General features: G+C 42.2%; 1 protein-coding gene across 2 annotated transcripts in view; it reads left to right on the top strand.

Annotated features, from left to right (window-relative positions):
- HAPLN3 (hyaluronan and proteoglycan link protein 3) overlaps positions 1 to 17,215 on the top strand; it is a 63,585-nt gene extending 46,370 nt beyond the window's left edge. For both annotated transcript variants that reach the window (XM_040414166.1, XM_040414164.1), the window contains exons 3-5: positions 8,302 to 8,673; positions 13,074 to 13,376; positions 16,260 to 17,215. In XM_040414166.1, coding sequence (XP_040270100.1) covers positions 8,302 to 8,673; positions 13,074 to 13,376; positions 16,260 to 16,543 — 959 coding nt within the window. In that variant the 3' untranslated portion in view covers positions 16,544 to 17,215. The remainder of the gene's footprint in view (positions 1 to 8,301; positions 8,674 to 13,073; positions 13,377 to 16,259) is intronic.
- Positions 17,216 to 17,596: the final 381 nt, after the last annotated feature.

The raw sequence follows: 17,596 nt of genomic DNA on the forward strand, positions 1-17,596 counted from the left end.
ACAATGAGTTCACTGTACTAAAATGGCCCCCACAGTCACCAGATCTCAACCCAATAGAGCATCTTTGGGATGTGATGGAATGGGAGCTTCGTGCCCTGGATGTGCATCCCTCAAATCTCCATCAACTGCAAGATGCTATCCTATTAATATGGGCCAACATTTCTAAAGAATGCTATCAGCACCTTGTTGAATCAATGCCACGTAGAATTAAGGCAGTTCTGAAGGCAAAAGGGGGTCCAACACCGTATTAGTATGATGTTCCTAATAATTCTTTAGGTGAGTGTATATCAATTTTACTGCAGGCCAGTGGAGTACAGGCCCCAAACATTAAGCATTCACCGGACAGAAAACATCAAGTGATTATGTGGCTGGAGGTATATTTGACGGTCATTAGATATCAATTTTACTGCAGTCCAGTACAAATACATGTCAAATACATATGTTTAAAAGAACTAAAAATATAAAATTGGATTAAAAACATGGCTAACAAATTCCCCCCTCTTGAAAACTTCCCCAATGGTCATAGGTGAAATTAAATTAAACGTGGTTGTCACAGGTGTTGAATTCCTCCGAGATCCATGCCTCATTAATTTTTAGAAATGTGAGGTAGTCCACATTGTCGTGAGTTAGGCGAGTGCGTTTATCGGTTACTATCCCCACTGCTGCGCAAAACGTCCTTTCGGACAGGACACTGGACGAGGGGCAAGCCAAGAGTTCCATGGCAAATTGTGCCAGCTCTGGCCACAGGTCAAGCCTGCACACCCAGTAGTCAAGGGGTTCCTCGCTTCTCAGAGCGTCCACATTGGCCGTTAACCCAATGTATTCGGACACCTGTCGGTCTAGGCGTTCCCTGAGTCTGGATCCGGAAGACGGCTGTCGATGGGTTGGATGCAAGAATGATCTCATATCTGAAGTGACCAACACATCTTCAAACCGCCCTCTTCTTGCATGCGCGGTAGGATTGGTACCTGCAACTGTTTTCTCTGTGTGTGGAAATTCCTCTGCCAGCGCTCGCAACAGCAGAATGCAGCATCTCTCGAAGCAAGGCCTGGAAATGCTGCATTCTGACAGCCCTCTGTGATGCTGGTAACATGTCTGCCATTTTTTGTTTGTACCGGGGGTCTAAGTACGTTGCCACCCAATACTGGTCCTTGCTTTTTATGCTTTATATACGGGGGGTCCCTCTTCAAACACTGGAGCATGAAGGCCCCCATTTGCACTAATTTGGAAGCGGTGGAGCGGCCTGGCTCCTGCTCATCGCCCAAGAGAATGTCGTCCTCGGTCTCCTCCCCCCATCCACGGACAACACCAGGGATCCCAGAAAAGTTTAAAGCCTTCTTGCTCCTCCTCCTCCTCTCAGGCACCATCCTCCTCTGACTCCTCTTCAGACTCCTGCTGACTTGTCTCAGATGGAGTAGCACCCCCTGAGAATTCATTCAGCATTGCGACTTCCTCATCTTCCAGCTCCTGCTTCTCGACAGCTTGATCAATGACACAACGAAATGCACGCCCTAGAAAGAAGGCGTTAGGTATAATGTCACTGATGGCGCCCTGGCTGCGACTGACCAGTTTGGTGATCTCATCAAATGGCCGCAGAAGTCTGCATGCGTCTCGCATGAGCAGCCACTGGTGTGGTGAAAAAAAAACAAGCTCCCCAGAATCTGTCCTGCCGCAGAGTTCGTACAGGTAGTCGTTAATGGCATGTTTCTGCTGGAGCAGCCTATCAAGCAGCGCTGGGGTCCTAGGTTCGAATCCGACCAAGAGCAACATCTGCATGGAGTTTGTATGTTCTTCCCGTGTTTGCGTGGGTTTCCTCCTGGTACTCCAGTTTCCCCCCACACTCCAAAGACATACTGATAGGGACCTTAGATCGTGAGCCTCATTGGGGACAGTTGGATGCTAATGTCTGTAAAGCGCTGCGGAACATAGTAGCGCTATATAAGTGCATAAAATAAATAAAAATAAATAAATAGTCGCCTGCCTTGACGTAAAGATTGGAGCTCAGGATAAACTGCTCTATCAGGCTCATCATATAAAAGAGCAGAGAGCTAGAAAAAAATGGTCAGCAGAATAAAGGGGAATTAGGTGGAAGTGAGAATGCTCACTCACAGGGATTACCTTGAACAGAGACATGATGATACCAACTCTCTGTGCTTCAGTACCTGAGGAGTGAGGTCTCAAATGAAAATAGAGTTTGCAACTCTTCCTAATAGTTGCAAAACCCTTACAGTCACCAGAGCAGCAGTCAGGGAGCTTAATCTTAGACTCTACCTGTGACAGGGTTGCAGAAGCAGGGGGACTAGTCTGAATAGATTCTTGCTGCTGGATTTTCTCTGCTAAATCCTACACCAACTGAGCAATACCCTCCATTTGAGAGGCTAATGCTGCCCACAATAATGCATGTAGCTAGTTTTAATGTCCCTACCTACTTGCAGTACAAGCCCTAAATGCCTAGACCACAACTGGTCGACGGTCCCTACGTTGCACACGTTTTAATGTCCCTACGTTTTAATGTCCCTACCTACTTGCAGTACAAGCCCTCAATGGCTAGACCACAACTGGTCGACGGTCCCTACGTTACGTAAGTGCAGAGACGGACAAACACAGACAGCACAAACACAATAATTAGAGAACCAGAGGACCAGACAAACTGCGCAGTAGCAGAGACGTGAGACAGAGAATGGTTAGAAGACAAGCTGGGGTCAGAAACTTGGAGTACCAACCAGCTGAACAGGAATAAGGAACAAGTGATTATCACTAGCAATGGTATATGCTCTTATGGAATTTAAATAGAGAACCAGATCCCCAGACTTGAACCTGTGACCTTATTCTCCCATAGGTTAACCAGCAATCAGAACAGATGATTGAGCAGATGGGCTGTCATTCAGCTCACTTCTCATCTCCCCCAGCGCATGCGTGCTGCAGGGAGAAAGCAGAGCATTGCACTTTGTAACTAGGAATACAACAGCGTCACTGGTGGGCGTGGCTCAGAAGTGTGTCTCTCCCGACGCGCGGGTGCCGTAGCTGAGGAACGCACTGCTGGAACCATGCCAGGTAAGTATATTACAGATATAGACTTTTATTATGGGTTAAATGAAGCAGAAAAAATATCTGAAGAAAAACATCTGATTGTTGCAAGATTCAAACATGCAAGGCTGAGCACTTAACACTAAGCTATGGCATTATAAAGCCTCATGCACACTGCCGTTGCAAAACAGCTTGAATGGGTCCGCAATACGGAAGGTGCGGTGCGTAACGGAGGCATGGAACCACGCGGAAGCACTACGGAGTGCTTCCTTGGGTTTTCTCTCTGTGCCTCCGCACCGGTGCAGAAGGAGCATGGATCCATTCAAGTTGAATGGGTCTGGATCCATGTGCGGCAGCCGTACAGATGTTGCCTATGCATTGGGGACCGCAAATTGCGGTCCACAATGCACGGAACGGCCTGACATAGAGAAAGATGGTATTTCTATGCTCAGAAACCTAACACATATTACTGGTGTCTTTCTAATCATATATTCTGCCTGTGAATAAAGCGGAAATATGTAGATTCGTTTTCTGAGCAGATCTCAGTGTGCTAAGGCTATAATGATATGTACATGATATGACACAGCTCTGCCCCCAGAATGCTGATATCTAGTCTTGTCAAATAGAGGGAGGAAGGAGTGTGCAGAGCACAGGGAGTGTTCCAAAGCAGTGCTCCATGGGTTCAGCCCCTCCCCCTGGTGCTCAAACTTGCTCATTTGCATATGAATAAAACACTGATTTATCTGCAGCTGTTTAGCATAGAGACAAAAGAAAGGTATTGTTATGAGCCCTACCAGGCAGTACGCCTGGTTTAATAGGGTTGATCATGCTGACAGAGCCTCTTTAAAGGGATTTTCTGGGTTTATCTTTGACCATTCCCTTTTATATTTTGGTGTAGGTATCACACATGTGATCTTGGTTGCTTGGTATACAAGGTCCATGTATGTATCTTTAGCATCGACATCACATACAGTACAGACCAAAAGTTTGGACACACCTTCTCATTCAAAGAGTTTTCTTTATTTTCATGACTATGAAAATTGTAGATTGACACTAAAGGCATCAAAACTATGAATTAACACATGTGGAATTATATACATAACAAACAAGTGTGAAACAACTGAAAATATCATATTGTAGGTTCTTCAAAGTAGCCACCTTTTGCTTTGATTACTGCTTTGCACACTCTTGGCATTCTCTTGATGAGCTTCAAGAGGTAGTCCCCTGAAATAGTTTTCACTTCACAGGTGTGCCCTGTCAGGTTTAATAAGTGGGATTTCTTGCCTTATAAATGGGGTTGGGACCATCAATTGCGTTGAGGAGAAGTCAGGTGGATACACAGCTGATAGTCCTACTGAATAGACTGTTAGAATTTGTATTATGGCAAGAAAAAAGCAGCTAAGTAAAGAAAAATGAGTGGCCATCATTACTTTAAGAAATGAAGGTCAGTCAGTCAGCCGAAAAATTGGGAAAACTTTGAAAGTAAGGGCTATTTGACGATGAAGGAGAGTGATGGGGTGCTGCGCCAGATGACCTGGTCTCCACAGTCACCGGACCAATCGAGGTGGTTTGGGGTGAGCTGGACCGCAGAGTGAAGGCAAAAGGGCCAACAAGTGCTAAGCATCTCTGGGAACTCCTTCATGACTGTTGTAAGACCATTTCATGGGACTACCTCTTGAAGCTCATCAAGAGAATGCCAAGAGTGTGCAAAGCAGTAATCAAAGCAAAAGGTGGCTATTTTGAAGAACCTAGAATATGACATATTTTCAGTTGTTTCACACTTGTTTGTTATGTATATAATTCCACATGTGTTAATTCATAGTTTTGATGCCTTCATAGTCATGAAAATAAAGAAAACTCTTTGAATGAGAAGGTGTGTCCAAACTTTTGGTCTGTACTGTACATGGGCCAGATGATACCGAGGTTAGCAGTGTGCGTACTCTGCATTATTTAGACTATGTACATAAGCAGAGACAAAGAGCCAGGGAGTGTGTCCGTGATATATACAGAACACATGACACCATGTAATCATAGCTAGAACATGTACTAAAGGGGGGGGGGGTGCAGAAGATGTGCACTGGAGGAATTGTGGGAGCTCGCAGCTGGTTTTGTGGCATGCCCACACAACTTGAAATCCAAAAAGAGGCAGAGAGTGGAATGGGCAGATAACAGTACAAAAAATAAGATTTGTGAGCTTTATTACGACTACACTTTGGTATAACATGTTTGTCTAAAATTTTTAAACCACATTAAATGTTCAAGTTGTTTTCAGACTTTGTTTAGAATCAAGAATGTATTAAATTTCTTGATTTATTAGCATGTGTTAGTTTTTTGATTTGCGGTAATTTGTATCTAGATCGATTATAAAATAGAGTTCTGCAGACTAAACTGTTGTAAAGTTACAATTTGGCTTCCTCTGGTGGTCAACCATCAGAATGCAGGTCATAGTAAAATTCTGTCAGGTGTTTCAAGCAGAGCAGGAAATGTACCGCCTCACTCCATCTTTGTGGGATATGTGAAGCATTTTGTGCCAACATATGTCTTGATTATTTCAGTTTACTACGTTCGACTGTAGCATTATAGGGATTCATTTAAATAAATCATAAATCTTAATAAATCAGTAAGAAGGTTCCTTTCACTTCTTAAAAATATTTTTCTTTATTTAGATAGCACTACACCGGGACATACACAAATCTCATAGGGCCCCATAGAAAAACACAAAGAACGAAGAACTCCACAGATTTCTGACAAATGTATAATGTTTTTTTTTAAGTTGAAGAAATGTTGATTAAAAAAAATTGTGATAAAATAAGGTCACCCTTGGCCTCACCCAATACAACAGGTCCTTCCAAAACATGGCACTCATTCTGAACAGAATATTTCTCAGTGTATTCACACCAGATAGCTGGCATAAATACATTGATACATCTCTTCCCATACAGGTCTAAATCACAACCAAATCTCTTCAGATAATACAGTCGTGGCCAAAAGTTTTGAGAATGACACAAATATTAGTTTTCACAAAGTTTGCTGCTAAACTGCTTTTAGATCTTTGTTTCAGTTGTTTCTGTGATGTAGTGAAATATAATTACACGCACTTCATACGTTTCAAAGGCTTTTATCGACAATTACATGACATTTATGCAAAGAATCAGTATTTGCAGTGTTGGCCCTTCTTTTTCAGGACCTCTGCAATTCGACTAGGCATGCTCTCAATCAACTTCTGGGCCAATTCCTGACTGATAGCAACCCATTCTTTCATAATCACTTCTTGGAGTTTGTCAGAATTAGTGGGTTTTTGTTTGTCCACCCGCCTCTTGAGGATTGACCACAAGTTCTCAATGGGATTAAGATCTGGGGAGTTTCCAGGCCATGGACCCAAAATGTCAATGTTTTGGTCCCCGAGCCACTTAGTTATCACTTTTGCCTTATGGCACGGTGCTCCATCGTGCTGGAAAATGCATTGTTCTTCACCAAACTGTTGTTGGATTGTTGGAAGAAGTTGTTGTTGGAGGGTGTTTTGGTACCATTCTTTATTCATGGCTGTGTTTTTGGGCAAAATTGTGAGTGAGCCCACTCCCTTGGATGAGAAGCAACCCCACACGTGAATGGTCTCAGGATGCTTTACCGTTGGCATGACACAGGACTGATGGTAGCGCTCACCGTTTCTTCTCCGGACAAGCCTTTTTCCAGATGCCCCAAACAATCGGAAAGAGGCTTCATCGGAGAATATGACTTTGCCCCAGTCCTCAGCAGTCCATTCACCATACTTTCTGCAGAAGATCAATCTGTCCCTAATGTTTTTTTTGGAGAGAAGTGGCTTCTTTGCTGCCCTTCTTTACACCAGGCCATCTTCCAAAAGTCTTCTCCTCACTGTGCGTGCATATGCGCTCACACCTGCCTGCTGCCATTCCTGAGCAAGCTATGCACTGGTGGCACTCCGATCCTGCAGCTGAATCCTCTTTAGGAGACGATCCTGGCGCTTGCTGGACTTTCTTGGACGCCCTGAAGCCTTCTTAACAAGAATTGAACCTCTTTCCTTGAAGTTCTTGATGATCCTATAATATGTTGATTGAGGTGCAATCTTAGTAGCCACAATATCCTTGCCTGTGAAGCCATTTTTATGCAACGCAATGATGGCTGCACGCGTTTCTTTGCAGGTCACCATGGTTTAACAATGGAAGAACAATGATTTCAAGCATCACCCTCCTTTTAACATGTCAAGTCTGCCATTTTAACCCAATCAGCCTGACATAATGATCTCCAGCCTTGTGCTCGTCAGCATTCTCACCTGAGTTAAAAAGACGATTACTGAAATGATCTCAGCAGGTCCTTCAATGACAGCAATGAAATGCAGTGGAAAGGTTTTTTTGGGATTAAGTTAATTTTCATGGCAAAGAAGGACTATGCAATTCATCTGATCACTCTTCATAACATTCTGGAGTATATGCAAATTGCTATTATAAAAACTTAAGCAGCAACTTTTCCAATTTCCAATATTTATGTAATTCTCAAAACTTTTGGCCACCATTGTATATTACAAAACTGGCTGCCTGCAGCTACCACTAGGGGGAGCTCACTGCATAGGAATTTATAGTTACCAGTCACTGCAATGGAAGCTTTAATAATCCCTTTGCACTGAGCGCCCCCTAGTGGCTGTTACATGAAAACGCAGCCTTTTCATGTCGACAACAGAAAAAGGAATTCAGCATCGGCCCCACTCCCCAGGGTGCATAGCAGTTGCATAGTCTGCCTCCATTGAAGGTACACCACTAGCACTATAAGTGTAACTAGCAGTGTGGCGGGCAAAACTGTTTCTACAGTCCGTAGCAACTAAAGAGACCCATCTCCACTTGAAGGTGAGATCCAGACAAATGATGAGATCTTTACACTCCTTGATAGAGTGCAGCACCTGTTCCAAATTTTGCCATGTTACTTGTTACACCCTTGCATAGCATTATTACAGTCTGCCATGTTGTATACAATGTAGCCAGTCATATTAGCCATGGTTCTTCGGGTTCTCAGAAGTATTTTATACATAGATTATTAAAAATGTGACTTTGCTAATTAAGCTGTCCTTAAAGTAACACTCCAGATGGGGTATAATAGGATTTCCTTCTCAACACCATCCTCAAACTCCATGGCCCCTCAAACTGCATGGCTGAATGAACGAATGAATCCAGAAACCTTGACTCTTGTGGTCAGATTGTAAGAATAAAACATATTGTAATTATAGTTCTGTAAATGCCCTTCTCTTTTTGCTTTATTTTACAGTCATTCATTTCAACGGCGTGAAGCTTGTAGTTAATACTCCTGAAGATACCCTCTTTGCCTACCGTGGTGGTAACATCACACTACCATGCACATTCCACTATGAACCAGAACTGCAGTCTCCAAGAAGACTCCGCATCAAGTGGGCCAAACTGCACAAAGATAACACCAAGGAGAAGGATGTGCTGGTAGCTATTGGTTTAAGGCACCGTAGTTTTGGAGAATACAAAGGTCGAGTACATTTGCATCAAAATAAGCCCAATGAGGTGTCCCTTGCTATTACTAATCTACGCCTAGAGGATTACGGAAAGTACAAGTGTGAGGTCATTGACGGACTTGAAGATGAAAGTGGCATTGTGGAATTGGAGTTACGAGGTAAGCAGAAAATATGTACAAGCTATACTGAATATTATCTGCTAGTGGGAATTTTATGATTGGGAGAAAGCTGCAGTACCATTCATGGCCAGTAAGTGGTGTAAGGAGCTATGCCTATTCTGCAGCTTTGCAGACCCTTCAATCAGCTGATTGTGGTGGTACTAGAAGTTGGTTCCTTACCAGTCTCCTTAGGTTAGGTCAGCAATATTGAACTGCTGGAAAACCACTTTAAGCATTCATACCGTAACCTTGGACAGTGCCTTATATTCATATAAACCCCATGTTGGAGGGTAAATGTCTCCTGTAGAAAATGTAATAAAAGTCAGCTATCATTCTTTGAGAAATGCAAGTGACGGAAATACCAGTGGTACTGTATATGCCACCTTTGTAGACCTTCTGTGGACCAGAAGGTGGCTGCCGTGATATTTAGGAGAGACAGCCTGGTCACCATGCTAGTAGTGGGGTATTTTTCAATCTGAATGTTGAGCAAGACAACACAGTAGTTTGTTAGATGAAAATGATTGATTTGCAAGATTATCTTCACAAATATGTACAATGGGAAGATTTTTTTTTGCCTATAGCTCTTCAAAAGCTGTTCCTTGGTAAAGAACACGATCAACATGGTTATTAATATGCTGCTATCGCTTCATGTAGTACCTTCCTGCAAGCAGCCACTAGATGTCACTGTTGACAAGCTATTAACATATCGCTACAACTAGAATTCCCCTTCCCCAAAAAAAAAAAGAAAAAAGAAAAAGGAAGAAAATCTGAAATGGTAGATTGAAGGAACCTAGCATTTGACCACAAAACATAGATTGACTTCTTGCATTCTTAAGCAGATCTTTTTTCAATTGATTTGTGATAAAATCTGAATAAACAGATTTCATTTGTGTCAGTGAAATCGATCAGGGCCAAGTTTTGTACTCAGGGCCTATGAAAGTAACAGAGAAGGGTTCCCCAGCCCAGGAGCCCTTTTATTAGTTAGAGCAGAGAACCGATATGTTTGAGTGGGTTATTTTTCTATAACATACAGTGCTGCCCATAATTATTCATACCCCAGCAAGTAATTTTTTGATGGGAAATGACATAGGTGTCTCCCAAAAGATAATAAGACGATGTACAAGAGGCATTATTGTGGAAAAAAACATTTCTCAGCTTTTATTTACATTTGAGCAAAAAATACAAGATGTTCCGCACTGTGGAAAATCTCAGAGGACATGGTCGGAAGCCAAAAGTGACACCTGTGCTGGCCAGGAGGATAGTTAGAGAGGTGAAAAAGAATCCAAGGATCACCACCAAGGCCATCCTAGTGAATCTGGGCTCTGCTGGTGGCAATGTCTCAAGGCAGACAATCCAACGGACACTGCACACCAAGGATGCAGACCAAGAAGGATGCCACTTCTCCAGATAAGGCACACAAAAGCTTGCTTGGCCTTTGCAAAAGCTCATCTGGACAAAGAAGAAGACTTCTGGTCTTCTGTGTTATGGTCAGATGAAACAAAAATTGAATTGTTTGGTCACAATGATGTTTCCTTCATTTGGCGTAAAAAAGGAGAAGCCTTCAACCCAAAGAACACCATCCCCACTGTCAAACATGGTGGTAGGAACCTAATGCTTTGGGGGTGTTTTTCAGCCAATAGACCAGGGAACATAATCACAGTAAACGACACCATGAAAAAAGAGCAATACATGAGGACGACAACATCAGGCAGTCTGCAGAGAAACTTGGCCTTGGGCACCAGTGGACATTTCTGCATGACAAGGACCCAAAACACACAGCAATAGTGGTGAAGAAATGGTTAGCAGACAACAACATTAACGTTTTGAAGGGGCCCAGCCAGAGTCCAGACTTGAATCCAATTGAGAATCTGTGGAGGGAGCTAAAGATCAGGGTGATGGCAGGAAGACCCTCCAACCTGAAAGATTTGGAGCTCATTGCTAAAGATGAATGGGCAAAAATACCTGTGGAGACATGCAAAAAGCTGGTCTGCAATTATAGGAAGCATTTGATTGCTGTAATAGCCAATAAAGGCTTTTCTATTGATTATTGAGAAGGGTATGAATAATTTTGGACTGGACATTTTTTGCTCAAATGTAAAAAAAAAGCTGAGAAATGTGTTCCCCCCCCCCCACACAATAATGCATCTTGTACATCAGCTTATTATCTTTTGGGAGACACCTATGTCATTTCCTATCAAAAAATTACTTGCTGGTTGAATAAAAGTAACTTTAAGTCAAAATTTGTCAGGGGTATGAATAATTATGGGCAGCACTGTATATAAAGAGAAGATATTGGGCACACTTCTATTCCTTAAGGCCGGCGTTGCGGGAACACCCGCGATTTTTCCGCACGTGTGCAAAACATTGTAATGCGTTTTGCACGCGCGTGAGAAAAATCGCGCATGTTTGGTACCCAAACCCGAACTTCTTCACAGAAGTTCGGGCTTGGGATCAATGTTCTGTAGATTGTATTATTTTCCCTTATAACATGGTTATAAGGGAAAATAATAGCATTCTGAATACAGAATGCTTAGTAGGTGATCAATTGAGGGTTAAAAAAATAAATAAAAATTAACTCACCTTCTCCTCTTGTTCGCGTAGTTCTCCCGGTCTTTAGTTCTTTAATGATGAGTTGTGGGCTAAAGGACCTTTGGTGACGTCAGATCACATGCTCCAATCACATGGTCCATCACCACGGTGAAAAACACACAAAGAGGAGCATGCTGCGATTTTCACGCAATGCACAAGTGATGCGTGAAAATCACCGCTCATGTGCACAGCCCCATAGAAATGAATGGGTCAGTATTCAGTGCGGGTGCAATGCGTTCACCTCCCGCATCGCATCCGCGCGGAATACTCGCTCGTGTGAAAGGGGCCTAAACAGCCCTGCAATCTGAAAGCTTCATGTTGCATGTAAATGTTGGCATGTGACCCCCTTCTGGAGCGTCTTACTGGCCAATTGACCCTATGGCCTGCTTAGGCCCATTCAGTTTTGAAAAGAGCACTCCTTATCTTCACTTTAGCAGGATATACAATATATACCCCAAAGTAAAGAGGCCAATTTTGCAGCAACAAGATTAGAATCAGCTTGTATTCAACACATTTGCTAGCTCCCTCTGCTGGTCACCATTATTAATTAAGTTTTCATATTTCCAGACACGTAAAAAAAAAAATTTCCAAAAATATAAAAAAAAATGAACAAAATGATCTCATCCTAAAAAAAACAATGATGACACATTTATTTTAAAATATGGTCTTTCAAAAGGTTCTACCCAGATATTGGGACTGCTTTCATCTGAAAGCTGAGCAAACTTTTTGACCACTTCACCTGGTAGATTTAGTTTAGGGCACCTCCATTGTCCCAATAGATAGGGAGACAGCCTACTATCGGACATCTATGGCACCTCTATGCATATGCCATTAATGAGCAGAGCAGGAGGGACTGAGCAGATTGATATGTAGTTTTGCACGGAAAGATTCAGTTTGACCTGTATTTTATTTTATTTTTTAACAAATTTCATTATGGAAGGTGCAAGTACAAAAGTTTTTACAGACCTTTGCTCCTTCTCGTCTTAGGAGACCAGTGGGCTGTGCACACCATTGAAGGCATTTTTTTAATGATTGATTTATATTTATTTCAGGTTAAAATATTTTTTTTTTTATTAGATAAAAATGTTTAATAAAATTTTGCACCCCTTGGCTTCTGCAGCTGATATCTACTGTGAAACATACGATATACAAAAGCAAAGTAATGCAAAAATTTTATTTATTTTTTAAAGCATATCCAAATATTTTTTTTTGCTCAAAATACATATAAATCAATAATACCAATGCATTTTGATTAATGTAGCAGGGCTGCATTTGTCATATAGACTTTTTGTGTATTGCACTCACATTCTAAATTAAAGGAACCCTTATTGATTTTTCCATTGAGATTAAGCAGTTATCAGTCAATCAGACTCCCTAATGATATTTTTGCCAGGCTATATTTTGTGCCTTTGCTGCTGTATACTGTATATAGCTGATACTGCTGGATCTCTATACTACTGGAGAGGGGGCTGTATTATTCTCTATACTGTACCTTTCCCTTGAGGGAATATACCTCCAGTCAGCTCTAGAACACAGATATATTAGTATTATTTTCTTAATTTAGTACTTTAAGATAATATAACAGTTTCCTAGAAAATCACAGAATATGACCATGGGTTATCCTAAATTTTACACTTAGTTCTGTTTGACCCATAAATACAGATCTGCTACATCTGGACCATAAACTCAGAACCCTGTGGATTGAAATGCTGCCAAAGTTTATGTTTACCCTTAGCCAGAAGCATATGGTCGCAGGCAGGCCGCAGTCTTGGCCCTTCCATGTCTTACTAATGAAACATTCTTGTTTGCAGGAGTTGTCTATCCATACCAGCCTCATCATGGAAGGTATCAGCTGAACTTCCATGATGCAAAGAAAGCCTGTGAAGCTCAAGACGCCGTGATGGCTTCCTTTGAACAGCTGTTTAGAGCCTGGGAAGAAGGTCTAGACTGGTGCAATGCTGGATGGCTAATGGATGGCACTGTCCAGTACCCTATTACTTTATCCAGAGAACCTTGTGGTGGGAAGGAGACAGCACCTGGAGTAAGGAGCTATGGAGAACGTCACAAACACTTGCACAAATATAATGCCTTCTGCTTTTCTTCAGCCCTGAAAGGTGAGGTCTCAGACGGAGATTTGTAAATTATATTCAGTTATCTGGTTTTCATTTCCAATTGTGGGCCAATCAGAAAGATAGATGTGGTTAACAACAGATGGAAACAGGTGAAGATTCTTCTCAAAGTACACCAAAAAAAGTTGTATCTATATATGGTACAGATTGAGTGGATTATAGAATACAGAGTGTAGGTTTCACTCTGGGCTCACCTTGCACCTGGTAAGGGTTGTGGGCTGTGCTCTAAAGGCTGGGTTCACATCACGTCTTTACCATACGCTTAACATATACAAAAAACGTAGACGTTAAACGGATACCCCAGACTGATGCCATACATTGGCATCTGTTCATCATACAGTTCCATTGTTAAAAAAAACAAAAACATTTATACTTTTTCTACCGGACTCTGCAGGATACAAGAAAATGGTATGCTGTGTTTTTGTATCCTTTAGGTCAATTTCTGATGACACATTCTCTTTAAAGGGTATGTTCACATGAAGCAGGTAAACTGCAGATTTGTTGCCATGAATTTGTGTATGGCAGATCTGCAGTATTTTACAGAAGAGATTTTAAGAAGTCTCATCCACATGCGGAGAAAAAATCTGCAGCGTACATGGACCTGAGGTGTGGATTTTAAATCTGCTATCATGGCCATACCTATACTCAGTCTATAAGTGTGGTGGCACACGGTGCAGATTTATGTACAGAAAATCTGCACATAACAAAACGAATTTGATCCGGATTTACCGCAGATCTCGTCCTTAGGTCTCATGCACACGGCCGTTGTTTTGGTCCGCATCCGAGCCAGCTCGGATGCGGACCCATTCACTTCAATGGGGCCCGCAAAAGATGCGGACAGCACTCCGTGTCCTGTCCGCATCCGTTGCTCCGTTCCGTGGCCCCGCTAAAAAAACATAACATGTCCTATTCTTGTCCGCGCTTTGCGGACAAGAATAGGCATTTATATTGAAGGCTGTCCGTGCCGTTCCGCAAATTGCGGAACGCGCACGGACGTCATCTGTGTTTTGCGGATCAGCAATTTGTGGACCGCAAAACCCACAACGGTCGTGTGCATGAGGCCTTATATTGAAAAGGATGAAATCTGTGCAAGAAAAACGCAAGAACAATTGACACGCAGATCTTAATCCCGCACTGCAGGTCAGTTTCCGCACCTACTGTAAGTAAAAAGCACAGTGTACGTGAGATTTGTCTAACCTCAGACACTTTGCTGGTACTGTATTAGACTGCTAGCGCCACATAGTCAATATGAGACTTACGCTATGTGTGCACAATATTGTTATATGCAGAATATTTTTAACATACGTAGCAAAGCTAAACCATTGGTTTGTTAGATAGCCTGGCTCACATATAGCAGTTGTGCCTGGCCATTTTTTACCAGAAATGATAAAAGTTGCTCAGGCAGACTTCTAAAGGCAGCAAACACAAAACAGACCACTTAGGAATCTCACCAAATGCCTTTAAGGACTCATTCAGATGGCCGTATGTTTTTTGCGGTCCACAAAAATTCTGATCCGTTTTTTGCGGTCAGTTCAGCATGTCCACAAAAAAACGGATTGCATAGACTACAATGGGGCCACGTCCCGATTTTCACTGACAAGTATGGACTCATTCAGACAGCTGTATATAGGTGTCCGCACCCGATCCGCAAATTTGCAGATCAGATGCGGCACCCATTCATTTTAATGAGGCCTTAAAGATGCGGACAGCACACGGACAGCTTCTGTTCTGTGGCCCTGCAGAAAAGATACAGCATGTCCTAATCTTATCCGCAATTGCAGACAAGACTAGGCATTTCTATCATAGGACTGGCCGTGTGCGTTCTGCAAAATGAGGAAAACACGTGGGCTGGTATCCGTGTTATGCGGATCCGCAAATTTGCAGACCGTAAAACATGGCTGCATGAATGAGCCCTATAGGACACGCTTATTTGTTTTGCGGGGCCGTGGAACGGAGTGCTGTCCACATCTTCTGGGGCCCCATAGAAGTGAATGGGTCTGCATCTAATCTGCAAAATTGCGAATCAGATGCGGAAAGCAACAAAGGGCCGTCTGAATGAGCCCTAAGGATCATTTTTCCTGACTCATCTTTTTTTTCTTAGTTAATACTTGTCTTCCTCATGAAATACCAATTCTGGAGCATTTTTGCTTAATACAATGGGTGACATGTACTATTCTGGCTGTGCCTGAATTATGGTGTAATTTTCACCAAAATTTGGAGCTTGTCATTATAGACATAAATGAGCACGTCTTCTCAGAGAAGGGGCACGTCTTCTCAGAGAAGGGCGTGGCTTAAGATGCACCCACATTCTGGCACTAAAATTTGTCGCAAAGTAAGCCAAATAACAGTTTGTATAAGGGTGGGTTCACGTCACGTTTTATGCCTCCATTTGATCTATACGTTAGAAAAAAATAAAGATACAAAAACGCAGCTTTTTTTTACAATGAAACTCTATAGTAAACAGATGCCACTGTACGGCATCAATCTGAGGCATCTGTTTAATGCACATGTTTTTTTGTATACGTTAAAAGGATGGCTTAGACTAGATGGTCTAATGGTGCGCCAGATTTATCATCCAGCATCAGCATTAGCCCTTTATGTTGTTCAATGCCTTGTAGAAATATAGGAATACAATGACAATGTTGTGTTACCAGTTGTGGGGGTGCCCCTGCATATTATGACCCGATCCAATCGGTACTGACATTGTGTGGGACGCACGTCTTAGACTATAGACGGGGTAACACTGAATTAGCAATGTATTCGTGAATGTTCTGGAAGGAATAATAGAAGAACTGTAAGTAAGATGTCCACGGATTTGGTAGCTATTGTCTATAAATAATTATTTTGTGAATGTTTTTTGTTTGACAGGTCGAGTTTACTACCTTGAACACCCAGACAAGCTGACATTTCACGAAGCCAGAGATGCCTGCATTCAAGATGGTGCTCAGATTGCCAAAGTTGGTCAACTCTACGCCGCATGGAAGTTTGTGGACTTAGATCGCTGTGATGCTGGATGGTTAAATGATGGAAGTGTCAGATATCCCATTGCTTTTCCTCGTCTTAACTGTGGACCACCAGAACCTGGTGTACGGAGCTTTGGTTTCCCAGAAAAGCACACAAAATTTGGGGTTTATTGCTATAAAATGAGTTAAATGCTGCAGTGAGCCCCAAGTGGGGGCCACGAACATTTGCTTTATGCAGCATATTCTCTTGTTCCACCAGAATAAAGGTCGATATACAGAAGGAGAAGTCCTGCCTGATAAACCTGTCTCACAGCAAAGACTGTCATAGAAAACATGTGGAAACATGAGCCAAAGGGCTATGATCCAGTAAATCGGTGATGTCATATAGTCCTTATATTGTATTTCTGTCAAATTTAAGACTATATTTTTCACAGTTGTCGAATGGTATTTGATTTGTTAAAGAGGTAAGAATGATACTAACTCTAGTATTAGAGCTGGAATGTATATAGTGCAAACCGAAGAATTGGTGCATATTAACACCCCTAGTCAATAGGTTACTGAACCTCACATTGGGACTCAGAGAGACATAGAGACATAATGTTCTGTACATCGATGTACTCTACCGTATGCAATAATATAGTTGACCAACAGAGGGCACATTATGAATTAAGAGGGGGAACAGTAACTCCACAAAGGGTTGTCATTAGAGGTGCAGTATATTTATTTATAGAAGTAAATATTGAATCCCCTTTCATTTATGAAGGAGAATAAAGAATAAATCCTGAAAAAAGTCCAGTTCTTCAGTACCGTTCAATTTCTGTACCTGTAAGAGTTATACAATAAAACCATGATGTTATATGTTCTTTGTATTTTATGTGGATCTATAATGCCTCACCAATAGTCACCTACATAACGGGAGACTATATTAAAGGGTATTTCCGAGATTTTCATATTGATGACCCATCCTTAGGATAGGCCACAGTCTGAGGATCCCTGCTGATCAGCTGTTCGAAGAGATCGCGGTGCTCAGGTGAGTGTCGGATGTGACGTTCATCAATCACATGGTCCAAGCGCAACTCAGTCCCATTCAAGTAAATGGGGCTGCGCTATAATTAAAATCACAGCCGCTATCCAATGGGTGGTGCAGTGCTTGGTAAGCTATGAGGAGGCCAAGGTGCTCACCAGAGCCCTGCGGAGTCCTCAAACAGTTGAACGGCGTGGTTGTTGGTTGACTCCCACTGA

Source organism: Bufo bufo, chromosome 1 (genome assembly GCF_905171765.1).
Source record: "Bufo bufo chromosome 1, aBufBuf1.1, whole genome shotgun sequence".
In the NCBI taxonomy this organism is placed as follows: domain Eukaryota; kingdom Metazoa; phylum Chordata; class Amphibia; order Anura; family Bufonidae; genus Bufo; species Bufo bufo.